At 39.1% G+C, this 27,848-nt stretch overlaps 1 protein-coding gene across 2 annotated transcripts in view; it reads left to right on the plus strand.

Annotated features, from left to right (window-relative positions):
* The window catches only part of ARHGAP15 (Rho GTPase activating protein 15), a 301,475-nt gene that overhangs the window by 167,896 nt on the left and 105,731 nt on the right, over nt 1–27,848 (plus strand). For both annotated transcript variants that reach the window (XM_088521808.1, XM_088521809.1), the window contains exons 9-10: nt 7,809–7,931; nt 17,005–17,103. In XM_088521808.1, the coding sequence (XP_088377934.1) occupies nt 7,809–7,931; nt 17,005–17,103 (222 nt within the window). The remainder of the gene's footprint in view (nt 1–7,808; nt 7,932–17,004; nt 17,104–27,848) is intronic.

Consider the following 27,848-nt stretch of genomic DNA (forward strand, 5'->3'; position numbering starts at 1 on the left):
AAACACGAACTCATTACTTGTTGTAAATATATGGAAATAATGTTCGGTTCCTGGTGCTCTCTTCTTCAGCTTTTAGTTGGGTGTTTGTTTTCCTTCTTTGGGAAGTTTGCTTAAATAGTATTTTTATATTATTTATATCATCTTCCAAAGCCATTTAATTAGATACCACCTTTTTTTTTTTTCCTTTCTAAAGCTATTGTGTCTTATGGCAAGACTGGGTTGAGGCTCCTAAGGCTGGCACCACCGAGGTGAATTGTCCCCCAGCAGATAGCCAAGGGCAGGGCCCCCAGGCAAGTCCCCCTTGTTAGACCCCCACGTTACTAAACCTTGGCACCCCTTCCTGGGATTTTTAGCAACTTCAGTTACTTTTTCGCTAGAGAAGTTCATCAAATGCAAAAAGCTCCTCCATCATGTTCCTGCCTTTATAAATGTTTAACTGTAGCTCTTTTGCTCTTTACCTGAAGAAGTCCAGGCTCACTACTGCTAGGAAAGCCTTCAAGGCACTGAGATTGCACCTTTTTTTTGGCAAAGAGGCCATGTCCAGAGCCCCAGTCCCCGACACAGACATGGAGAGACCAGTTTCCCCTTCCGAGCACTCCGTACTCTCCTTCCTGAGCCTGCATGATCTGACTGTGTGTACTGCAGCAAACTCCATCCAAGTCCCACATGTTTTGCATTAGTTGAACATAAACTGGTCATACTGTATGAATAAAACAACCTCATTGATTTCTGGCATTGTGGTTTTTATATTGAAGTAAATGTGTATAACAGCATTTCTAATATGGTGACAAGGAGAAAAACTTGGGGAAAGAAAGGCCTGGGGCTGTCCTGGGTCATCTAGTCCAGTCCCTCCAGCCACAAGGTGCCACGTTATTTATCCCTTCTCATAAATTCATTAAGCTTTGTCTTGAATTCTTTTAGTTTTATTTGCCACCACGACTTCTTTGAAAGGGTGTTTTAGAACTTCATATTATGGCCAGTTTATACGCATTTATTCTCGTGCCAACATTGTTCTTCGGTTTAAACGGCTTCTCTCCCTCCCCGCTGTCCTGGTCTCCTCTCCCGCTCCTTTTCCCACCCCCACAAATTCATGGAGAACAATCGGAGCCTTTCGGAGCCCTCGCGGAGCTGACGGAGCGCGCCAGGCTCCCCGCGCGCTCCGAGGGCCGAGCGGGCCCTGCTCCTGCTCGTGCCCACGGCTGCTCTCGCTACCTTTGCTGGGGGGAAGTTACTTCCCAGTTCCTTGGCACGACCGACCTCCTACTTTCCTGCTTTCCTACTTTTCCTTTCTCACAGTTGTGGCCGCTTTTCCCAGGAAGCTCCCAGTGAGCTTAGGATCAATTGGCCCAGGTGTCTCACTCATTTTGTCCTTTCTAATAGCCAAGTTCCCAGTTTGCACTAGATTTTTTTCTCGTTAAAAATCCCTGTTGGTCCTTGCATTTGACGTCTAATTCTCTTTCTCCAGCTTCCAGTATCAAAGTAGCAAAGGTCTTTGTCTGATACTTGTTTCTTTTCTGAATTGGTGCCACCTCCCAGCCTTGAATCTTCAACAGTGGCGTTTCAGTTTTCTGCATATTCCTGGAATATTCCACTGACAACTTCCCTTTAATACAGTAGTTCTCCTTTCAATAAAGCTCATTTTAGTACCTTGTTTAGTCACTTCATGCTTATTGTTTTAGTTCTCTCCATCTTGTCTAGTTTAACTAATAATTTCCCACTTGGCATCATATCAAATGCATAACTGAAGTCCAGATAGATTCGGTCTATTGCATTTCCCTTTTCTAAATAAAACCAGTTATCTTATTAAAGAGAGATATCAGGTTAGTCTGGTATGATCTTCCTTTATAAGCCCAATAAATGTTCAGAAATATTGCTTTCTTTTCCTAAATATTTATACTACACACAACATTAACAATCTATGTGTGGGGAGTGCCCTTTTGTTTCACAGTCTAGGCACACAGTGATATTTAATACACACTATTCATTTATTTCCTTTTATTATTAGAGAGAAGCAAAATTAAAAAAAAAAAAAGTTTACATGCGCCAGGGTATGATGCAAAAATATGAATTATGCAGTCATTTTATTGAATCTTTACTGCTAATGCACACAAATTTCACAAAATATAATGACAGTACTGAGCACTTAAGTTGTTAGGCTGTCATATTATAGCAAAATTATTTGTACTATATAATCACTGTTTTCTTTTGCCTATTGTTTATTTCTGAGCTTGCTTCATAAACATTTGCAAATGCAGATATACGTGCTGTGGAATTAGCTGTATTTAAGGCCATAAACTTGAATAACTCCAGGTCTTTTTGTGCCCGTTAAAAGAAAATCTTATCAGCATCTCCTGGCCACTGATATCCAGTCGTTCATAGGATGTTGTGTTTTTCAGATCCATGCAGCGTATTCACAGAACTTGTCATCTTAATAAACATAAGGATTAAGGGTCAGAATGCCTGATTTCTGTATTTTTCCCCAGTGATAATTTGTGTAATGCCTCTGAGCAAGCCACTTGTCTGCTTCTCATTTAACTTGCCTGCAACTAGGAAGCAGTAATTAGTGTGTGTATAACTAGCAAGACCTGCCCAGGAACTCCACCAAGGGATAATACAGGGTAAGTGACAAAAGTCTTTAGGTAAAATGAATTGGGTAAAATGAATTCTTTAGTCTTCATGAACAGACTGTATTGACTCCGTCTCAGGACATCACAAAGGAGAAAGGCAGGAGGCCCCGGCTCGGATTTGTCACTCCCAAAACTCCGATGTTGGCTTAAAAATGGCCATTTATGCAAAAGGTGATACATACTGCTCCTTCCTTAGGAGGCCGCCAGCATCTGCTGCAGGCCATGAAACCTGGGGAAAAAATATAAGATACTGAATCCCAAGTTCTGATGAAATGCAATAAAACTTAATGACACGAAGCATTCATTATATATGCTTAAAGTAGAGTCTCTCCTGCAATGTAGGCACAGCCATACGCCTCTGCATGTTACAGATATAGTTCTTCAGGAGGATGAGCTACTCTGTATAATTAAGCATTCCAGATCCTTGAAATTAGTATTTTTGCACATATGTGATAGCACTGCTGGGAGGCTGGTGCATTCGTTATCCAGAGTCTCAGAGACCTCCTTCCACCTTCCAAATCACCTGCTCAGCCTCTGTCTGTAAAGCACTTCAGAAAATGTCCGGCTTAAGACATGTGAGATTAAGTCCATGAATCGGTTCATCTATGTTGGCAGATAGTTTTAAGAAGTTTGTGAAATTTTGAAGTACTCGAGAATATGCAGACAAAACAGTGCAGTCCAGACGTTGCTGTTTTTACCCACCAAGCAATACTCATGCAAGAAAAGAGGCTAATGTGAATCTATTCAAATTTCTTAAACCCCATCCACTCCTGCTGCTGGTTCTCATTCTGTATGAGCCGTTCCTATTCAGATGAATAACAGACTGTAATTCGGGGTATTATAATAAACAGATAGGGCCCATAATAATGTATTTCAGTTAGGAAGAGGCACTTGAAAGAAATTGGTTTTGCTATACACATGATGGGAGACAATCAATAGTGCTTTAGTCTGACAAGCACTGTCAATATCCATTGTCACAGTCCAGAAAGTCGTTAATGGATGGTTCTCCAAAATCCGATGCTTCCAACACGTGTTGAAAGCGCTCGGATATACTCTACCTGGCAGGAATTAATCATAGGTAGACCCTCGAGATTTTGTATAAATGTTTTGTGAATTCGAAGTGAGAGAAAAGTCCTTGGGAGGAATGTGAGATCACGTTGCGTGGAGGTAGAGGGCACGGAGATCTGAATCACGCGGGCCCTGCCCAGAGGATCAGGCCCGGGGAACATATTGTCTGTGTACATGATTTGTGCTTAATTTTCTCTGCTGAACTCACACGCAGTAGTCACATAAAGAATTATGGTCCTTGCCCCGAAGAGGCCGGAGCCCCGTCTGGTTCCTTAGTTGGGCCCATGCCAAGATCCTGGAGAAAGGCTTTGACAGCTTCGCCATGCAACTATGTTAGTCACTGCTTAAGCCTATGTACACTATATTTATTCTCATTACCTCATATATACAATAGAGTGCATTAAAATATAGCGTGCAGTTCTTCAACTGCAGATCTCAATACTTCCATTGATTCTTATGGGGCTTTTGCTGTTTAATTGTGTGATTCAAACATAATCCATTGCTTCGTTTTCCCTCCACCTGTCTTCTTGTCCTCTTAAAGCTCTTGTATAGACTTTGTTTTCCATCATTTTGCATAATAATCCTGTAATTTATATATTATTTGAAATATTACTGTTAGTGGTTAGGAGATAAATTAATATTGAGAAGATTTGCATAGGGCAAAAATACAGGTCAGTTTTTTTCCTGATGCTTTTTTTTTTTTTATCTGAAATGTTTAGCTTACAAAATTCAGGTAAAATTTTTAAAATGTTATTAAGCATTGAGGGCTAGAGGAGTGATGTTTCCTTTATTCCAAACCAAACGTTCTGTTCGTACTGTTTTCTGCTATTTTCTTTTTGTACCCCTTCTGTATGACACTTCCCTAATGTGATAAGTTCCTGTGATTCTAATACAGTTTAATTCTACAGCAGATAGTTGCCTGAGGAAAGATCTTACTTTTTATTATTATTATTAATCTGTTAACAACTTTTTCACCTGTGGAATAAATAAATATTTAATATGGGACCAAATCCTGCCTTAGTAATGCTTTTGCTGCTGGGTTGAAGTGTCCTGCACCCATTTCCAGCAGGAAAAAGTTGGTCATAATATTGTACTTTCTGCTGGGGCCAGCTTTGCAAATATTATAAAAGCCCATGGCCCAACAAGGACAAACATGTGTTTCCTTTTTCTGTTTCACAAGTGATAAATTATTAGTGCAAAATAACAAATTATTAATTGAAGAGTTTGTATAAGGTGAGAGGATTTATGCTTCTGTTTGTTGTGTTGGTTTGGAAGCATTTGTGTGGACCTGTTAGTGCAATTAGATTCAGAATTTGTCTGAGAATATGAATTTATTCAGTGTGATGAATCAAACAAGATCCATAGGTATTATATGCTGGAGAATATGAGAACAAGCAATAGATTTACTTTGCTTTTTTTTATTTATAAGTGTCCTATTCTACTTCTGTGGGAAGTGTTTTCTACTTTTGTCTGTTGCCAAACTCTCATTAATGAAAAATTCATCTGGCTAAACCCAGAACCTGAAATTTAAAAAGGAAGTTACTACTACTACTAAAAAGAATTTCACCGTGCTTTTTTCTTCTTCTGTTTTTTAACTACATTTGGTCCTTCGTCTGTCTCCAAATACAAAAGCAAGGCCATTTTAACATGGGGATATTGTGAGAATGCTTTGGCAAGAGAAAGGATGTTTCTATACAGGAACCCAGCAAGAATATTTCTGGCTAAGCTTGATTTTGGAACATACTTTCTAAACCCTTGAATTTCTGGGAGGCTTGGAGTTTTCCTCTGGTGACTCACACATGCTTAATAGAATAAAATAAGAAATTCATCAAAATTGGCTTTACTGCAGTTTTTAACTCAGTGCTATACAGTCCAATATACAAAAGTATCCCTGACAATAATTATTCCTACCTCTAGATGTAGTTTTAACACCATAATTGCTGTTTCAGGTATAAAGCTTCCAGCTGGGTTAATGCATCTTTCTCTGTAGGACCGTGTTAAGTTCAGTTAAAATATCTTAACAAATCTGGTGGATACTTAAGAGTAAGAATGTAGTTTAAGTGAGCATAAAACATTTCCAAATCCTGCGGAAAGGGAAAGGCAGTAAGCGACTTAAGTGACTGACTTAGACATTTTCACTCCTGCAACATTTGTACAGGGAAAACATCACTGAAAGTAAGGAAAAAGCAAACCTAAACATGAATTGCTACAGACAGAATGACCCTAAGCAATAAGAGAGTCGCAAAACTAAATGCAATTCACTTCACTGTTACAAAGTACCATTAAGATGCAGAATTAGAAACATCCATTTGTTGTTCTTTTTATAGCACAGCCAAGTGACTTGGAATTTTTGCTTGTCCCTGCCAAGGATTGCTCAATTTTGAACAAAAAGTCCTAAACTATAATGTTAAAAAAGCACCAATCATCAATCGAATGCTAATCTCTATATTCTATGATACAGCACTCCAAGAATGCTACCATTAAAAAATGTGAATTCTATTTTTCATAAGTGATGGATTATTGTACCAAGCCGTGTGTTTTCCAGTAAAGTGTCCTTTTATTTGTCCTGTGTGATTACTCGTTTGTGGAAGTATGTGTGGGGTCATTTTAGTGCTGTGGGAAAATGGAGCACTCTTCTGTTAAAATCAGTAGTGAAATCAGAAGCAAACTATGCTCTGATCATCACAGGCATGTGTTTAAATATTGCTTTCCTTAATTGGCTATGTTCTATTTACTTAAAATGAACAATTTGGCAAGTTTTTCTCCCTTGACAACAGCAAAGCGTAAACCATTTTATAAGTTTGGCTGTTAAAATCAGATTTGTAATGTAAACCACAATATTCCAGGGTTGTTACTGTTGCTTAACTAGTTATTTTTGCTTGCCATTGTTTTATAATTGTGCACCTTTAAACATTCTGGTTCTGTTTACGGCTTATGCAAAAGTTCTTGCTACAAAATAGCCTAATGATTTAGGTCATGATTTTCTCTCTCTTCCGTTGGATCGTGGTACAAGGACTACTGAATTATAAGGGAGATTCGGTCTGGACAGGGGAGCATTTCTGTGACCACAGCCACGTTATTCAGCGCTGCTATAGAGAGATTCTCTTGAAGGGACACTGGATCAACTCCTGCTAGATCAGCTTGTGGTGAATGCTCCATTTTTACGGATTTTTCTTTTTTTTTTCTTGCAAGAGAAGAGGGAAAACTGTTCTTTCCTCGGTGCATTTTGGATAAGTGGAAGGCAGTAAAGAGGAGCCTTGCCCAGCAAGCAGAAACCAGCTTCCTTTAGCTTGAGACCCTTGCTAGGGTCACCTTGCAAGGATGACCTGGTCTTGAGCGCTCAGCTAGCACCTCCTCGGATGTCCCCTGCTGTTCTCCTTTCCACTAGTACCGCCTGGTTTGAAAGCCGTGGTGGTTCCCTGTAAGCACCTCAGCAGAGAAGAAGTTAAATTTATGCCTTCGAAACTTCCTCCGGGGGATTTTTTGCAGCTGGCTTCTATGTCTTTTTGACACAGAGCAGGAATAAATCGAGCTCAAAATGTTTCTCAGCTTGGTAAATGCCTAAATATAATAAAATATAATCATTAGAACTGGAATACTTCTCTTTCCATAAATTAATGCATCTTGCACACATTTCATGGCATATAGCCATGTTTTCTAAAACTGCATTAAATATATATGTACACATATATATATAATGCTTAATCCATCTTGGCAAGAGAATTCGGTCCTTCACTAGTGGTGTGACCATCCTTCCTCCCAGCGAGTTGCCTTTAGCTAACAGGGCAGAACCCCCCTTCATGCGGGGCTTTTAGCTGAAAAATCATCCGTGTGAAACTTGTGGGATTCATGGACACTTCATGAGTAAACTGGTAGCCATCCAAATACTCGTGAGCAATAAATAATACGACTCAGAGTAGCCAGCAGAGTGAACTCATCATGTTTATTCACAAAAATATTCATCAAACACTCTGTACTATCCAACTGTACCACTGACCTACCGCGCGAATTTACTTAGGTGGCTGTGGCCGCTGTTCGTGAGGATTTTTGAACAAAGTGCAACTAGTTTAAAAACTTACATTCACTGAAACGTTCTCTTTTGCTTGCTTTTAGTTTTCAGACTGAACTACAGTGCATCTGATACAAATGACAGAAATCGAGTTAAAAGCAGATTAAAGAAGTTTATCTCCCGAAGACCCTCCTTGAAAACACTGCAAGAAAAGGGACTTATTAAAGGTGTGTTCTGTCTTATATACTTTATTTGGAATAAACACTAAAAAATTGTGAATTAATTTTTCTTTTTCTTTCCCAGTTAAATGAATATGTGCACTGGACAAAATAGTCCTCATTCGATATCTTCTTCTTGCTGTACCTCAAAAAGTGCACCCTACTGGATTGTACTGAATATGCTTATGTATTATTTGACTAGATATTCAATTTTTCTGCTTTGGTGTGCATGTGGTGGAAGCCCCTCCATTTAATGCAGTCGCTCACCGTGAACGCCGCAAATCAACATGCTGCACAACTCCATTTTCTTTTAAGAAAAGGCCCTTGATATATTTTTATATTTTAGAATAAGAAATAAGAACTTGGAATGCTGTGTTGACTGATTTATTTCGTAGGGTAGGCTGGAGTCCTTTCTGCTGTCTTCTCTCATTATTTTTCTAACTCACCAACAAAATACGTTTTCCCAATTTTAACAACTTAAAATACTTGCCAGTGAATAATAACTGTTTTGAATCCAGGAGGTTTTCGTACTCCAATTTCTTTCTAAGTTGGTCAGACACTGCTTTTGCATTTCCTTAAAAAAATGGAATCTTGGATGAAAATAGTTTTCTGGTTGATCCAAGGAATAAGTGTTTTCCTACGAAGCTGGTAGTTAACTTGAAGGCAGTAGCACTCTGACCACTAATAATCCAGCAAAGCCGTGTTTTCAAATATTGTCTGGAATAATGCTTTAAAAATTTACGCACTCCCAAATTATTATGTGTGAAACCCACAACTGCTCATGCAAATGGGCTCGGAAGAGGCGCTTTGCCAGCAGCCCCTGTCGATCTCTGGTACGTGAGTTTTCCAGGGGTTGTCAGAAATGGCCTGGCCAGTTCCAGGGTGTATTGAACTGCTCCGTCCTCAGCCAGCGCCGGGACCCCAGCTGGGCCCATGTCTGAGAGAAGGATGAGTGAATTCTGGGCTAACTCCGTGCGTTTTGGACACCTACCAGCGTGTCCAGGGCGGTGTTATCTAAGGAAGTCTGCTAAAGCACCTAAACATCAGGGAGTCCTCGTGTGCCTTAACCACTGCCTTGTGCTGCCACGGTCCATGGGCACTCCGGTATGGACAGGTCACAGTGTCACCCAGCTTCCCAGGTCTGTCCCTAAATGACGACAGTACCTAATTGTAACATGCGGCAGGGACTATTTTCCTATTTGAAGGTCCCTTTGGGTTGCAGGTAGGATTTGAATGTATCACGTTGGTTTGTTTCAGTTATTACAGTAATAGAGTAATAATTTACAGTCTTTTAATTTCTGGATTTAGGGTTTTTTTTTTTTTTTTAGCTTAATAAAGTGTGGCTGATGAATCTCCTGCGGTGTTACACAGGGATCAGATGTGATCCCTGCTAACAAATCCAGGCTCATTAGCATAACTCAAATGCACCCTCTAATATATCTCTCTAGGCAAGGCAAACCCATTTGGTTTTGGCTATTTTCTCATTAAGCTCTTGATTCAGAAACAGAGTTGGGTCCTACCTGGGAGGCTCCTCTATGGGCTCCTGGTACTCTGCATTTTGTTGGGCACAGGGACTCAGAATCAGTGCCCTGCACAGTGTTAATACCAGAGTAATGTTACTTTGAAGAAAACACGTTAGTTATCTACCATGAAGTTTCATTAGGATTAGGTTTGGGCCATGCAAATGAGGCAGGATTCGTTAGCGGGGCTTAATTCCAATCTACAGTAAGTCTATGTGAAATGCTCATTTGATAAGGTTCCTTCATTGTCTTCAGTGGAGTTTATCCCTTAATCTGTTAAAATGTTATGAAAATGCAGTTGCAGTGCTTATGCAGAGGCCACTTTTAAATGTTAATTTTTAGGCTCGCATTAGAATATTTTTTTAAATCACAAAGTGCAACCCTCCAGATTAAAAATGAAAAGCTTGCCAAATTTCGTATTAAAAAATGCATCTATTTATTTTTCTAAAGGTGAATTAAACGGTGGCAGAAACATCTCAAAACTATTTATTTGCTCATTTCTTAGGGGGAAAAAATGTTAACCGATTTTTACAAGAAAAAATTCCTCCAGCTCTGAGAACATGCACGCTAACTTCTATTCCATGGGGAAAGACTTCTGTCAGGATTGTAAATCCCTTAAAACAGGGGCTCGTAATAAAAGTGTGTCTAAAGCCTTGCAGGACATCTTGGTACCAAATTTTTGACAAAGAGCTGTTCTGTGTGCTAGTGAAGAATTGATATAAATATCTATGAAGCGTGTGGTGTTAATTACTCCAATGCAGTGGCACTGTAGATGCTGTGAAAAACCTTCACTTTTCATCAAGTGCTATTCATATTTGCCAGGGGCACTATAAAGCTCTCAAATCTATATTGATTTTTTACATTGTATGTCACATTGGAACCAAAACTCCAATAAATTTAACACGTAAATTATAGTCATGAGTAAATACATTTTAAGGTGGTAAGTTCACTTAAACACGGTTCTGTGCTCTGTTAGTCACTGATGTGTGCGCTCTTGGCCAGAAGACTCGACACATTTCTCCGCATTAACCAAATTTGGGAATACAGGCTTCAAAATTAAATAGCAGTTTGATCTCCTGGGGTACTTTGTTCTGCCAACACTATTATCAGGAAATCTAGAGATTATGTGATTGTCATTTAACTCTTAACAAAACTTTGTTTATGTAGTATGTATCAAATGTCTTCGGAATAAGTAACAGAAGCAGTTAAAAAATGGGAAGTGTGAGAAGCAGAGGGATAATAATCAGACAAGGGAATGTCAGAGAGCAGTATGTAAAGGTTATTTATATAAATGAAAATGAAGATGTACCAAACCTTTACGTGACAAAAAGAAGAAGTTATTTTTGCCTGAGCTGTCCCGTTTGCTCTCTAGCACGAGGGCAGAGCCCGAGGAGCACATTGGCTCCATTCATTGCACCAGGCCGGCTCTATGTGCCTATTTATGCTTCAGTGAAAACTCTAATGAAGATTGTCACATCTCATCTTTCCCTCTCACTTGTGTGTGTGTGTGCAATCTTTGGTGTAGAGCATTTCGAATCGCTTTGGAGATGGGGGGTAATACAGTAAGTGCTTTGCATGACAGGACCGTGGCTTGTGTTTGCATGCACACGAGCAGCAAAACAGTGAGCAAGGGCCATGTTCCGTGTCTGTCAGCTCAACAGCCTTGCTGCAAGAGGAGCTGTGGTCAAATTTATATGCTAGGGCAGGGGTCTCCTGTTCCTTGGGATTGAAATATTCCCAGAATTTACAGAATCTGCACTAATATGCTAGAAAAATAACTTATAAATCTTGTCTTTTAAAACTGCTTTATAGTCTATAAGTGAACTTTGATCTTTTAGTTTGAGCTTTGTCATGATTTAATATTGCCCAAAACGAATTGTCAACCTTCAACTTAATATTGGCCTGCTAACTTCCTGATTTTAGGGCTCCTCTGTTCCAGAAAAAAAAAAAAATCCTTCTGTGCAGTGGTGTTTTTAAGGTTATGGTGGTTGTGTTGGTAATCGACTGTCACAAAATACACTTTCGGTAAATGGGAAAAAGCATGAATAACAACATAAATGAGGCTGTGGGAACAGCAGAAAATTCAGCTGGCTAGAAATCATCTAGCATTTTTTTTTTCCAAAAGTTAGATACTAAAGGAACTTCGCTGAATTTATTTCCTAAGTTAAGTGACAGACAAACAACAGAAAAAAATTGGAATGATTACAACTGCTTCAAGATGAAAATAAAAGCCACTCCATTACTAGCAAGAGGATCTAGCTGAGATAAGGCTGGATAGCCTATAGCTCCGATCAGGACACACTCTGTTTTTTGAGCAGCTAGCAGCACAGAAATCACCAGCCAATTTATTTCTGGACAAGGGAAAACTCCCTTCCCCTGCCTCTCATCTCTCATCTCATGGAGTAACTCCCGGGCCCTGGAGTAACTCATGTGATGAGTGTGTGATGCTCTTGAGAAATGCAAACGTTCAGGCTGAGCAGCTGTTTTGTCTTTCAAAGGACCTGCCTTTGGGTGTGCTCTGCCATTCTGCTGGGGTGTGCAAGAATTTAGCAGCTGTTTTGATACCTGTAATAATTTAGGACAAGTTGGGAGATGTTTCCTTTGACTTGCTTGGACAGTAGCTTAAAAGCGCATTCCTTTATTTCTTAATAACTACACAGATTTTCTGAATTATGGTTCCCAAACCCTGTGTATGGCCAAACATTGGGCTAAGCAGTTTTTCCTTTGACATTGCTCTAATCATGACTTGACAGTCAGAAATCATTCAGTTTATTTTAAAATATCTCATTTTGGGGGGAACCTGTTTGGAGAAGGAATATAGCAGCTTACGCTCTTTGAATTCAAATGAACGCTTATTCCCAGTAAAACCCTATAATTTCTTGAAAGAGACTAGTGTCTGAAGTACCCTGTATTTTTCCTTTTTCTGAGCATGTAAAACATATCTGATAGCTCATAGGCCACTTAATAGTGATTGTTCACAAATGTAATTTTTTTTTTTTTAATTGATGACCACTACAGATCAACTGTATGTAGTAAATCTCCAAGTTAAAAGGACTGGCCAGGCTCCCAGCTAGCATAAATCAGTGGAGCCCCAACGCCAACCTTGCTGACTGCAGTCAGCTGAGAACGTGGCCCGCTCTTTGTAAAAGCTTTGTGGCATTCCTTGGAGCTCTAGGCTGTGATCAGCATCATTTTAATGTCTGTCCTCATGTTCCAGCTCCACGCATCCCGAGTAGCTAGAAAACCACCTTTGAGAACATGGCCTTTTCCAGCCACCTCCCTTCCCTCTCCAGAAAATTTGCTGTTATGGTGCTTGCCGTTCTGTCTCCCTCTCTGTCCATTCCTCACTATGTTCTTTTTCCCTTTTCTTTCTCTTTCCCCCTTTTCCCCACCGATAGATGTACGGTACCCAAACAGCTTAGATGTTGGTAAGATCCCTGGCAGTCCAGCAGATCAAATCCAGATATAGTAGAATTAACTCTGCACATATTTGCTTTTGGAAGGCATTGAATTATACTGCCTAGATATAATTCTTTTTTTTCCCTTTTTTTTCTTCTTTTTTTTTTTTCTAGAAACTTGCATATAATAACACCATACCTTCTCCTCTTGTATTGGAGCTTTTCCCCTAGAACTTGGCGTATTAGTGATGCCCTTCCTTGTTTTTTTTTTTTTTTTAATAAAAAACAGTGAAGCATGAGCTCCTTCCAAATGTGGCCGCATCTCATGCATGTACCCCCCCACGCAGCCACACAATGGCACTCTCAGTGAGGATGCGGCTTTGGTGCTTTTGTTTTAATTGTTTCTTCTCCAGAAGGGTTGTCTCCCGCAGGTTTGTGCAGCTCAGAGTTGGTGGCTTTGCTGTAGCCTGCAAAAGCTGCTCGGAAAGAGCAGCTCACCAGCGTGAGCAATTGGCTGCAGCTGTAATCATCATTTCACATTATACAACGTGCGAATGGCCAGTCCCTCCTCTCCTGGTGTCTCGTTTTATATCCATGTGCAAAGCTGTCACACACCCCACCATCCTAAATAGAAAGTTGAATGCGTAGATAGCAGGGATGTGTAATGTAAACCATACCACCAAACATATTATGAATATATTGCTCTTCTTAAAAATGCTTGTTGGTTTTTCATACTACAGTATTGACTAACTGTCTGTGTTTGATGTATGGTTTACCAGCCTGATGTAGACTTATGGTTAGAGCTTAACTTGTTAGTTCTGCTTTTGCAGCCAATTCAGAATAACTACAGATGCCCCAAGATATTAAAATTGACTGCTCAAATGGACTCAGTGTGGGAGTTTCATTGGTTTTAAATTGATAACAGCTGAAAGAGTGAATGATTAAAGCTGTATATGGGCATAGTATGCAGCTCCTTTGTACAAGCTCTTGTGAACAGAATCCACTGTATGGGAATTGCCTTTGTTCTAATAAAAGATATTTCTGAACAATTGTTAGTTTAAATTTTTAAATGATGAAACAAGAACATTTCAGGAGCCTATAGAGGAAATTATTCCTGAGAAACTGGAATAACTTTGAGAAGATAAAGTGGATTTCTATTCAGAGGGGAGCATTTAAAGTTAAGTAGCATTCCATAAGGTGGTAATTGTGTCTATTTCCCAGGCATTTGAGTTAAATAAGCTGGATAGGAAACATAAACTGTCATAACAGGAGGTTAGGGGTGTTGTGTACATCTTTTTTTTCAAGTCATAAAAAATGAAGTTTTTTTCGAAGGGCCTTATCGCAAGTAAATCAAACAAAGCCTTTCTTGCTTCTCTTATCCCTTTGGGAGCAGTTCTTATTTTTTGAAAAGAAGTTCTGGATAGTTTCTCCTTAAACAGAGATTTAAAGTATATATACCTATAAAAGAATAAGTAATATTTATGTCTCGGTTACGCATAAATCTGGTTTGCAAAAAATAATGACTTACTGCTCATATAGTGCCTTATTTTCAAAATACTGTACAAATAAATCTTCACTGAGTTTTCCTCAACTCTCCCCATGACCCTTAAGAGTGTAACTGTGGCAGAGTAACTTCTACCATTCCTGTGTTAATGTACAGAAACAGATCCAGCGAAATGCATCGACTAGACCGAGTTGCAGAATATTTGCATGACTCATTGGATCATGTACTTCTTAATATGCATGAATTTTTAGGAGGGAAAAGGAATCCAAACTTGTTGCGTGTGATTGTTTTACTGCTGTCTGCTGTGACGCCCAGTAACTATTACTACAGCCTCCCCTCTCCTATTCAAATGATGAGTGCTTTTTTTCCTAAAGAAAAAGTGTTTTAAAGCTTAATTGCATGATACATATTGTGGCTACATCCGCATACTGAAAGGTAACTAAAATGAGGTTAATCAGTTTGCTCAAGGGAGCCCATATCTTAAAAAAAAAAGAATATTGAAAGAATAGTAGAAGAATAGTAGAGAAGATGAGATCTGCAAACAGTTTCCAGCCATTTCAGAATTTCCACCCAGCAATACTGAGTGTCCTGCGTTCATGCAGGAGGTTTTCAGAATAGCTGCAAAATCCTGGAGGTGGTTGGGATGTGCTTATAACAGAGGAGGCTGCTGAGCCTCGGAGCGCTGCCTTGGCTTCTGCTGTGCATACAGTGGCCATCTGAGCCCAGGGCCCTTCTTCGCCTGCTTTACTGCTGTGCCACTGTTTACAAGCATCTTTGTCCACCAAATAAGATGCCTTTTTTTTTTTTGCTTCTTTTTAATGTAATTTACATTGGAGAACATTCCATGTTATGCAAAGAATTTGACAGGTCTTTGCTAAAATTTTAAAAAACAATTAAGATGTCACAAGAGGAAGTGCTAGTACATTTTAATCATAAATCTCTGTATATATAATTACCACTGAAGGCAGCTATAAATGTTTTATGAAGAAAATGTAACCAGACTGTGCTTTGTCAGAAACATAACCCCAAAACATGTAACAGACTGCTCGCTAATGCTTGACGCCACACATGCACACAACCTTTTTGAGTGGAGCTCTGTGAACCCAAGGCCTCCATTCCTTCTGCATCCAAAACTCCAACTAACTTCAATTCAGGCTTTGATGCGCTCTATCAGAATGCAGATCACATACATTTCCCTGATATATATCTTTAATCAGAAAGTCCAAAACTCCTGCCAAACCATCCCGTGCGCCTTGCCTTGTTTCCCTGTTTGTTCCTTAGCCGGGGCACTTCGGAAAGAAAAGGCAATCAAATTGCTCTTTAAATCTAAGCTTTGGTAAGAAGCAATAGCGATTGACAGTAGGAAGGCAAAGTTAATGTCACTGCAAAGCAGAGTGTGAATGAAAGCTTTTGGCCTGCTAAAAGTAAAGTGTGCTGCTCTGCGGAGGGAGCTAATCGTGGTGGGAGATGGTGGGACCGGCTATGGATGAGCATCCCTGTTGCAGGACAGCCGAGGAACGTGGAATGCTGCAGAGGAGCGTGGCCACCTCAGCAGGGCCCTGAGATTTAGAGTGTTCCTTGGGCGAGCTCTGCAGAGCAAATCCTCATCTGTGTGTGCAGAAATTTGCAGAGCCTTGACGCCAGTTTCCAAAAGGGAATATGCTGTTGAAATGCTATATGGAGGCTGTCTCTTTGGATAAATGATGATAATGGGGGCCTATTGTTTGAGCATTAAACTGGCTCCTATTGAATAGTTTCCCTCATCTATTTGATTCATTTTGATTCGAGCTGACAACATCCCTATTACTGACTGCTCTTTTCATAATTTCTCACAAATATAGAGTAGAGATGAGGTAGATGAAGCTAATTGGTAATCTAAAAAGTTTAATCTGGTTATACTGATATGTTCTGAGACGGATATTCTAAGTTGATCAAAACTTAAAAATCATAAAGACTAAAAAGTAGCAATGTTAAATGCTCAGTTAAATGCCAGGGAAACAGTTCAGTTTATAAGGTAAAGTTGGTGTAAGACTTGCTTACCATCCTCATGGAAACATATTTAATGCCACCCATCCTCTATGTGATGACTGTAAAGAGGCAGAGTACCTAAGGGTCAGACATCTAAGACAGGTGGTGATAATAGTCAGTTTGGAGTCAAAATTTCCACTTTCAAGAGCAACTCTTCCTAAATTTTGACACAAAAGTGAGATATCCTCAAAAAATAATTTATTTAGGTGTCCATCAAATACAAAGCAAAAGGAAAGAAAGAAAATGCAAGTTTGTTCACTGTGGTTGTCTCAGAAATCCAGTGTTACCTGCATTTATTTACCACTGTTCCTGAGTGCTTATTTGTCCCTAGACTTGCCAATGGAATATTTGGAGGAAAAAATGCAATGAATTAAGTAGCTGATTACAATAAAAAAGCCTTGCAAAGAACTAAGAGCCAGCTGCAGGAGCTCACTCATGTACAGTGTCTGCATAGAGGTATAAAGACACAGATATAGGTATGTATATAGTTACCATCATCATCATAGTTATATCGCTATTTTTAAATGGGTAATTTGATGACCCAAACCCACTTCAAAGTATTACAAGCCTACTGTTAATAATAGTGTGCTTTAATGCATGTTCCTGTTTGTGTTTTTTTTTTTCAAATGTAGATCAAATTTTTGGCTCCCATTTGCACTTGGTATGCGAGCATGAAAATTCTACAGTCCCCAAATTTGTAAGACTTTGTATAGAAGCTGTTGAAAGGAGAGGTAAGTACCTTAAGATTTAACACTTTTGAACACTTTTTTTCTCCCTGTATTAATAATCAAAACTTTAACTTTATAACTTGGCTTGAATTGCCAGAGAAGTCAGGCAGTTCATTTTATAATACAATTACAGACTGAAATATATCACATTCTGTATCTTCATCTTCTTAATACACTAAGACATTAATAAAACCTGTTCTTGCTGATTATTCTTTATATTTTGTTTGACATGTTGTTGTTTTAGTCTTTCTCTGGGTAAGCAAATGCTAAACATCGATAAAATGTCAGTAACTTCCATTCTGAAGTCTCTGGTGAATGTAATGCCAATACTTTTCCGTAAGTCCTAAATTCTCTTCAACTAAAATAAATGTTATGCTAGTGTGAAAACACTTTTTTTTCCTTGTGCATGCAGGTGCCTAATTTTTACTGGTATTATAAAAAGCAGTAATATTGTGCCAAAACTGGAATGAGTATTCATTCCCATTGTAAGTTCTGATTAATTTAATAAGTAAGATTTTCATTGTATAAAAAGATGTGCTTAACACCTTTGCCCTCCCTCCTTTCTTTAGAGAATATCTTTTCTCATCGAAGGTCATTTTCTTTGGAAGGTACTTGCGGTAGTTGCAGAATCTTAAAATGTATTGTATAAAAATGTGAGGCTTCATCACCATCTGTTACAAGTTTACAACTTGTTCCAGGGATCTGGGGAAACATATATCTTGCAAAAGATAGAAAATTTATTTTCAGAATAAGGCTGGGTGAACCCATTGTCACTGTCATATACTCGACTCTCAGAACTAGAGAACCAATGAAAAAGGAAATGATAGTTGGACCGCCAACCACAAAGGGAAAAGCTATTTTAATTCCGTCGTTGTTACCTGGTTTTATAGGGAAAGGTGCAATAAAACTACCCTGGAGTTTCAAACTCTGTGAAATTCATGCTTTAATTATAGAGCAAAGAGAGCACTGGGATGTTGCTATTCCCTGAGTGATTGGCAGGAAGAAGAGATCACCAAAGCGGCGGCTGTTCGGTAGGGGGAGATAGTAGCATTGGATTTTTTGGAGGCTGCCTGGAGGCTGGATGAAAGCAAGAGACAAAGAAAGGGGATAAGTGTGAGAAGTGACTATTAATAGGGGAGGAATTGTAAGGAGACATTCAGGACATGAAAAGGAAAGATGGAGATTAGATTATAGAAATGCCAAGGCATGCAGAACATGTCTAATTGACTGTTCTGTTACAAGCTCCGTGCAGGTTCTCCGAACGAGGCGCTAGATATTTCCTAGATATTTTGCGGTATCTGACCGTTCTTCCAGCAGAAGTGAGGCCAAAAGTGCTCAGCATTGCTGAACTGTAACAGCAAAATCCAAGACTCCCGATTAGATGTTTATTTTCTGTATGATTACCAGAGAAAGGCAGGCAGGAAAACACGAAAATGCCACTGTTTGCTCTCGGAGGAGCTCAGCCTTCAATGTGTGGCGTTGCCATTCTTGTTCTTCGTGCAAAGTTGCTGTAACTTTGAGAAAAGTCTATCACTTTTAGTTAGTCTAGCATGTAAATAAAAACTAATCGTATGGCGTGAGATAAAATTTTCATTTTATCACTGTATTTACGAGTTTATATTTGATTTACAGTTTTTCTATTATCATTTTCTTGGATTAGGATCCTTGCATTTACTTACATTCTATTTACTCAAAGTGTTGTTTTTACTAAATTCTGGCATAAACTATCTCAGGACAGCAGTAATTTATGTGAAGCTAAGTCCAATGTTTATGCAAGCTTCTGATGACATTTTATACCGGGGTTGGTATTAGGAAGCAGTATGTGGAGGTGCCAAGTCTCCCGGCATGGCTGAGACTCAACAGATCTGAAGCCCTCCTCTTAATGGCCAGATATGCCTCCAGCCAAGATACTCAACTGCAGAGTCATGGGAAATACTTATGTACCAATTATGGGAAAGGCACATTTAATGAAAACTGTATGTTTACTTTCATAGTCTTAGTAAGATGGCCTAAATACTCAGTACAGCTGGCATATTGGCTGTTGTAGGAAAGCTTTTTCTTTTTTTTCCTTCTTTTCCTGAAGTTGCTTTTTTTTTTTTCCTATGTAGAAAATATATCATCCACATATTGTAACTGTACCAAAAATGTTACTTGCATGCTTCATTTAAGATAAAAGATTATCAGGAATAAAGGCCTTAGGAGATTAAACCTAAATGTTACTTACGTAACATTAATATTTTTCTCTATGGGTGTATTCTTCTTTATCAACTCATGGCCCTAATGATTATTTTATCATACTATTTAGTTATTGACTGTCCTGGACAAGCACTATTTCCTTTTCAGATTTTTAAAACATTATCACTGGGTATAGAAAGGACGGCTAGTGGTGATCTAAATAAACCATATTAATTAGCACATTTTCCCATGTAGATGAGGTTACATACAGTAGACAAACTACAGTAATATTCACCCGCAGATTAAAAATGTAGAGTGTCATTAACTGTTGGCAGGATTTCCTGTTTAGTTACATTATTTTATATGAATGTAGATACATTGAAATCACAAGGACTATGCTGAGGTTAATTTGCTGCAACTTAGATCAGATTTTGGTCATTTGTCCCTTCGAATACTCTGCTTATTCATCATCTCAGTACAGAGGTGCCTGGGTTAAGGCCTGGGCAACTAAACGTCTCCCAGCCCAATGCATGTTTATCTGTCCGACAGGGATTCACTTGTTTAGTTGCAAATCTCATTTTTCAGTCTCTTGCTGTCAGTAGTTATTGAAATAGAACTGGGAAGCAGAGGGGTTTTCACTACTTCATTTAATCTTGCAATCAGCCATATTGCGGAGCCGCGAGCATCAAGACAGTCAATAAAAATATTGCGCCCATTCTTGTAAACTTGCGAGGCAATTGTCACATTTAACTTTTTTAGAAGCAAGTTCTTTTTTCTCTCTCTCTCTCTTTCCGAATTATTTATTCATTCATAACTTTGACGAACCTCTTGACTCAAGCATTTCAGCATCAAGACCTCAGCCACTGAAGTCCACAGTGCCCAGCCAGAAAGTGTTTCCCCCTGGAATATCTACTATGATATTCCATGTAGAAAAAACTCTCATGGATGTTATATACCCCAGCAGGCACAGAAATACATGCTGCACCATGGCAGTGGCCAGGCTGAAAATATCCCATAGGTTTTTATGGAGGAATCCAATCCATTTTTTTCTTCCATTCTGTCACTTTGCCATCAACATCAACCTTGGATGTGCCCTGGCTTTTCCTGCCTGTTGAGCTGCCTTTTCCCTGTGGTCACCCCAGTTTCAGCAGAAAGGGTCTGACAGGTATCCCGGCCCGTGCTGAGCTTGGGATAACCCTGGGAGTGCGCTGCCATTCCCATGCCGCGCGGCCTGCCAAGGGTGGGACTTGCTGCAAGATTTTTGGTGTTTTAGGCCAGATATTATTTCCAGTCATTTATCGTGCTGCGTATTTATTTTGTTATCCACGACCCATTAAAATCTCTGGCTGTTTTTTCTTTTTTTTTTTTTTTTCCCCTCCTTTTTTAAATAACTCAAAGGCATGAGCAGAACGCATTAAAAAAATAAAAATACCAGTCCTACTAGTACCTCAACCAAATGCCATCCAGTACTCAGAGCAATGTTGTGTCTTGTGAACATAGTTCAATGCTAAAGTCTTTTGCAGAGGGACCACTCGTTTGCGTGCCTAATGACCAGGGTAAATGAGCATCCTCCTCCCGCGCATCCGGGGCATCCAGCACGTTTTGAAAGGAAATAGCACTGCTGCCTGGGGAAAATGCAGTGTGGCTCCCATCTCACACGTGAAACACCTTTCATTTTCCCCTTCCATTCCCAAATCCTAGTTAGTGTTCTGGAATCGGCTCAAAGGGCCGGATAACGGCGCCGCGGGCAGCAAGGCTGGCGATCGCAGGTACCGTTGCCATTCTAAGCTGGACATTGCAGACATTGTTTTCTGTTGCTTTTCTTGGAGCACAGGATGCTCTGACAGGAATGATACACAAAATTACATATTTGATTCAGTGCCTAAAAGCCACCCTGGGATCCATAACCTTGCTTAAAAATTTAAGAAGGACCTTTAGTCCACTTCTGAGAAGGTTCTTAGCTTAGAAAACTTTATCTTTCAACTTTACTTCTTAGCAGCTGTTATATTTTTTTGCTGTCGTTTGTTTGACAGGATCCAGTTATAGGTTCCGATGTCTGTTTAAAGAAACAGGGAGGTTGTTGGCTTTAAAATTCCCTTACTGCTTGTGTGTTCAACATTTTCCCAGGCTTTTCTACATAGTTTGCCAAGTAAAGGGACTGACCTTTTGTAGCAAACACTTTTTCATTTCTAAATGCTCACTTTGATTTTTGTCCCATTTTATGCTCATTCCAAACTGTTTACAACCCACTAAAAATGACTGTGAATTATATGTTTGTGTAATGGATTCCTTTTGTGGTCGGAGTGGAATGTTTACTTTGAACAATTAGTTATCTTTGGGTAGATTATAGTGACCTGAAAAAAGAATGGCTAAAGTTATTATAGTACCTTAACTATTTCCTTTTGTTATCTGTCTCCTGCGTTTGCCCAGGGTATTATTTACGGGGTTTAATCGTGTTGAACCAGAGCGAAGGCAAAAATCCCTGCGTGCAAAAATCTCAGAGCTCACAGATTTGCAGGACCTTCGTCCTGTTGGGTTATGGCTGTGGGTGAGACTTCGGGAGGGCCCATTAGGCCCCCGCGTTCTGGGTGAGCTATTTTAGGAGGATACAGTTTGGAAGACTTTTCCAGCAGCTGCTTTCTGGAAATCAGATTTCTTAAAAGCGTCAGAAGTTTGACACCCTAAAGCTGGAAGGATCTAAAATCGGGCATGAGTTTGCTTCCAGAAGTGCAGTTTGATTTTCCATAATATCGTTATAGATATGTGCACACACATGAGATCCCATGTCTTTGAATATTCAGTGTTTGAGGAAGAAAATTTCACAATGAACAAAGATAAAGTACCTTACAGGATATGCTAAAGAAATACAGTCATCTCAATGAACAGAACTGCAGATAAAAATGATATTTTAAACTACGCTTCCCCTCAAATACCATGCTGCCCTGTAACAGAAGGTTGTGTCCCTTTCATCAGTTTTATCTCATAATCTAAAAGCTAAAGTGCAGCTAAAAGCACTTTAAAACCTATATTAAAAAAAAAAAGGGGAGAGAGAGAGAGAAAAGAAAGCAATATATCATTACTTTCTAAATCATATCCCACTCAAAAAAGGGTTAGGTTTCTGGTAGGAAGTGTGGACAGAAGAAATCACTTACCTTAAGCAGGAAAGCAAAGAGAAAAGCAATTTTAAAAATTAAAAATATTTAAATAACGAATATGTTTTTATAGCTAAAAGGGAGTATTTCAAACAGTTTTGTGCCATATAGGTTTTTAATGGAGGAATACATTGCTTAACACTTAAAGAAATTCCTAAAGCTAATTAATCATAGGCTGGGATGAGTAACTAACTTGGGCATGGGGTCCTTGAGTAGCTGTTGGGTGCACTGAGGATGGTGAAGGACACGAGGGTTTCCTGTGAAACCAAGTTGTGCGTGGGACGGCTGCTTCTGTCTTGGTTCAGTGGTCTCCAATAGCAGCTGGCCCCTGCACTGCCACTGAATAATTAATTTATTTGCCTTTTCATTGTGTCTCTTAGCATAACATATCCCTATCCTTGGAACAACAACAAAAAAATGTTCACGAATATCATTTTGTTTCCTACAAGCTCATTCACTAATTTTCAGTCCTTATTTTTCTCAGCAAGGTACCTTCCAAACTATTCTCCCTTCTCCCAGGCCTACACATTCTTCTTCACTTATTTTGATATAATTTTACACACTTCTTCCAGTTGCTTTAGAATTCAGTACCCTGAAAGTGCGGAGATCATATTGCTCCACCAAATGATCTGAGCTCCCAGTCCTGCTAATTCTGTACTGTTCATTCTTTCCCACTTTGGGATAATCTATTATACTTGGATCCAGGCACGCACTAAAAGCTAATACTTCCATGAAGAATGTGCAATTTGTGCTGTTTAGCTTGTGATGAGATTCCTGAAGCCTTTTATGATTCTATCTTGTTCCAAGGAGGCTTCTGCTCCCAACTATTATAAGCACTGAATTTAAAATAAATAAATAAATAATAAAAAAGGGGAAACAAAGCAAGCTGATAAAAAATTACACACACACAAATATCCAGCAGTTCAGCAGATAAAGCCCTTTTCCAGGGAATTCTAGTGGGCTGCAGACTCTGTCTGAGGGCATTGAACTATGTTTACTTTAAAGTGGCCAACAAGCATAAACTGAAGCATACAGTTGAATGCAATAGAAAACAAGCGAGTTTGAGAGAAAGCCCTTGCAAGTTTGTGATTTAAAATGCTTTCCCCCCCACCCCTTCTCTTTTGAGCAGAAATTAAGAGCAGTTGAATTTAGTGCAAACATATTGGCAGGCTCTCCTCAAGCAACTCTGTCTTCGGGCTCAGGCAATCCCGCTGTAGCCACCTTTCTTGGAGAAGGAGCCAGTTAATAGCGTTGTGCAAGGTCCAAGTCGGAATTGGCTCGGAAGAGTATTCACTCTGGGGCCTCTGTGTCTGCTAGAAAGCCACATTCTGAGTTAGAAAAAATATCAAGAAGTGTCAACAGGAAACATCACGGAAGGGCATGCAAGACAAATTAGAGAAAAAAGGGAGACAACAGCAGGGGAAAAAAAAAATGAAAAACAGCAGTTTGTGCAGTGACAATGCACAAAAGAGAGGAGAAATAATGTATATTAAAACATTTTGCAAACGTAGCGTGTGAGCTAATGAAAGGAAGAAATAAGACAGACATTCGAACCAGTTGCCATCTTTGTCCTGGTTACCTGATACCTGTTCCATTGATTAATCTGTTCCAGTGAAACGTATCCATTTCTATGAAAAAAAAGGGGGATTTGTATTTTAAGCCTTGCCAGTAACAACAAGCAGACACTCAGTGTGCACCAGAGTAACATTTACAATGCCTGGGCCAAATTCATGCCTTGTGTAATTTTATTGCTTTTACTGGAATTACACCAGAGATGAGTTTGGCCTTTTGCCTTTTTCTAGCATTGTATAATATATCTATTAGTGAACATGGGGAAGGAAACAGGGCATTTTGTCTTCAGAATTTCCATAAACTCTTTTTCAATAGGCTTAATAAATAAAATAAACCACTTAACCTGTGAAATAAAAAAGGATCAGACAACATTTTCTAGATATTAAAATAATGTTAATATACCTTGTAAATCAAACAGATGACATTTGTACACGCTCAAACAAAAAAGTCTAGAGAGAATTTAAAGGCAGCTGCCTGTTCCTGGTGCTTTCCCTGTGCCAGTGAGAAAATGAAGGTCCTGACATACCCCCCTGGTCAGAGTCAGATTCAGGAAGGCTCACATTTGAGGATATCCACCTCCCAGCAATGGAAAAGATCAAAAGATACGCTAAAAATAGAGCAAAAATCCTCTCTTTTCCTCCTGAATAAGCTGAAGACATGAGGCATCATGTCCTGGCACACTGCACGTTCCATCACACACAAGGGTCTGCCAGTGTTTCTGCTGGAAACCCCACATAGTCCGACTTTACAATTCACCCATTAATAGGACAATTTCGGCTAACACTTGGCAAAATGAGTTGTGGCCTAGAGGAAATGTTCCAAAAATTAAAAAAAAAATTCATTTAAGAAGAAAAAAAATAGTTTCATCTTCTTTTAGAGTCCCTGTTTCTTAAATTTATGTTTTTTAAACAAGATTATGAAGGCATAATTCCAAAATGTAGACTGATTGCTTTCTCTGTTTTGAAAAAAAAAAAAAAAAAAACACTAACTAGGCTATATATTTTTTCAAAAAAGAAGTGTTACGGCCATAAAAGAAGATATATTAAAAAAAAAAAAGTTTTGCTGTCTAAATGCAACATTGCAGGGTCAGTTCAAAAAATCCTGTCTCCTTTTTTCTGCCTTCAATTCAAGAGAGCAAATAACTGCAGTTGTATTTTATTACTCCAATTATTTGCTGTAGCAGCAGCATTGATGTGTTACATCAATGTTTTAACCATATAATATTGCAGTGTAATGGGATTGATACCTAAGTGAGAGAAATTGCTCCAACAGAAAGCTCCAGGAGCAAGGAAGAAAGCAAGGTAAGAACAGCTTAAAAAGAAGGCTTTCTGTTAAGGTTCTCTTTTCTTTTTAGAGATTTTTTAAAATTCATTTTACTTCAATGAATTGATGGGACTGATATTGTTAGCAATCTAGTAACTAAATTGTCCCTAAGTCGGCTACTGCCTGATAAACCTCCCTGGAATTAGCAAGTCTTTTAAATATCTCCAGTAGTGCATTATTTTAGCAGATTGTTTTATTTTAATCAGGATCCTCACAGATCATGGTTGTAATTACATAGCAAAGCAAGTTCTTTTTGTCTTCCCATGGCCAAACAATGCTCACTGGTTGGAGTGGAATGACATATATGTAAATGAGAGCAAAATGTGGCCATTTTGTTTTATAACATAGCATACCCATATCACTTAGATCCTGAATAGCTGCAATCAGTCTCATCCAACTCTCTATTCACTGTTCCTTCATGCACCTTTTTATTTTCCTGGTGTCATAGATGATACATTTGGTCTCATTCAACCTCAGTGTTTTCCTCCACTGTCTTGAGAAACAGATATTGTTATTAGAAACTCAGTTTTCTTATGCTCAGCCTGCTTTGATAAATGTCACTTCATTTTGTTATTCGTTTTTGTTATATTTTTTTACTGATAACAGATCCTATACTCCCAAACAGTTAGGCAGGGACTTCCCTGTAGGGACCTGAGCAATCCCATTACATGGCCAGTGGATGTCCTTACAGTTAAGGAAATGCTTCAGTATTTTGTTGGATCAGGACATTAAACTTTGTATATTTGGATCAGAATTGAAGATATCCATATTTCTCTCACGATAAAAACAAACAAACAAACAAAAGGTTTCCAGACTATGGGTCATTTATAGGTAATCCTAATGCTCTTAAAATCACTACAAAACTGTGAACTTCTCCAAACCAAGTGTAAAATGATGAGGCTTCTTTGAGATCTTCAAGAAACTCCCCGCAATATAGGAAGAGGATACTCCACGCCTCTTCCCTGCATCTTCCCAGGAAAATTCCCACAGTGCTTCAAACCAGATGTTTCGATTTGGGCATCCTGAACGGACGTGGTGTTATGTGACCTGCCACACCAGAGCAGTTGCCACCAAAAGGTCCTCCCGCACCAGCAGTAACCCACAGTGGTGTTGGTGGCACCACAACTTTTATCTACTTAAAAAAAAGTAGCGTGGAGAGTGCATGGTTTCCGTTAGCAAGCGTTGAGTTCTTGCTGGTGATCCTGCTCATGTTGACTTAAGTGGAAAATGGATCAACTCAAAAATCCCTCATAAGCAAAGTTTGTTCCTGTAGTTGTGGTGATGCCCCGTGGAGCCACTAGAACTGAAAATCTGTCAGCATACTTGGTATAAACTTTGTTTCATGGTTCTCTAGCTCATATGAGTGAGATTAAATTGAATAAGGTCTTGGCACATAGTTTGGCAGTGAGGAAGCATTCCTCAGTTTTTGTGTGTATATGTGTGTGTGTGTGTATGTGTGTGAGAGAGAGGGACAGGGAGAGAAATTCAGCAGTCGTTTATTTGGTATAAAATTCCCAGGTGTTCCTCAGGAGGAAGATGAGACACATCCTCTTCTGATGAAAAATGTTCTCATTTAGATTATATCCCTCTAAAAAAAGCATCTATCTCAATCAGTTTAACCTGGCAAATAAAATCATTGAAATTCTCTAGCCCACCTAAAATGTAGGTCAGACTCAAATCTGGAAAGGAAGGTGGATGATGCTTGAGGTGTGCCCTTTAGGCATGTAAGTGTCCCTACCAACTGCTAAAGCAGAAGAGCTTACAAACTGCTTTAGTTAATGCCCTGATCTGTGACCTACAGGAAGGTTCTCACAGCCAGGAATCAGCCAGGCATTGATCTGTGCCTGTTCTCTGGTCATAAATAACAATATCTGGATCAGGAGAAAAGGCACGTTAGGAGCTGCATAACGGTACTGATCCAGTGATGGACTTTTGTGTATGAGCAGCTCTACCATCACACCCGGTAAAGACACATTAAACTACAGGTTTAATGTTGAAGGAGAGTCTCATCCTTCTCTTTTAATACTGTGCACACAGTCGCAATATGCCAATGGTTGAAAAGTGTTTTAGTTTACAAAACAGAACTTGCTCAGAATGTTTTTTATTATCTTTATTTCACTTGCAGTTTTTTTTCCTGATATGTCATGCATTAAACATACGAGGAATATAGCGCACTAAGAACTTGTGTTAGAAACTTTGCACCGTTGTTGGATGTCTCTATAGGAAATGTCGTTAATGATTACAGAAATTTTCACCAAAGAAGGAAATTAGATATGAAAAGTACTGGATGCCAACTTCTCCTTTCCAAGCCTTCTAAAATAGCAGAGGGTCTGTGTGAACCCTAGTAAAAAGCCTGAGATTGGATTTCCACCTTCCTTACATCATCCCATATTGGAGCCAGAACTAAGACACAAAGAAGACAATTCAAATCAAAATTCTTCCCATAGCTTCAAATTTTAAAATAACTACCCTGCATGAAAATATCAAATGATACTAATATGCATTAACGTCACCCAAATTTCAGCT

The sequence above is a fragment of the Tinamus guttatus genome, unplaced genomic scaffold (assembly GCF_059628265.1).
Source record: "Tinamus guttatus ecotype Peru unplaced genomic scaffold, ASM5962826v1 Tinamus_guttatus_pri_ptg000133l, whole genome shotgun sequence".
Taxonomy (NCBI): Eukaryota; Metazoa; Chordata; class Aves; order Tinamiformes; family Tinamidae; genus Tinamus; species Tinamus guttatus.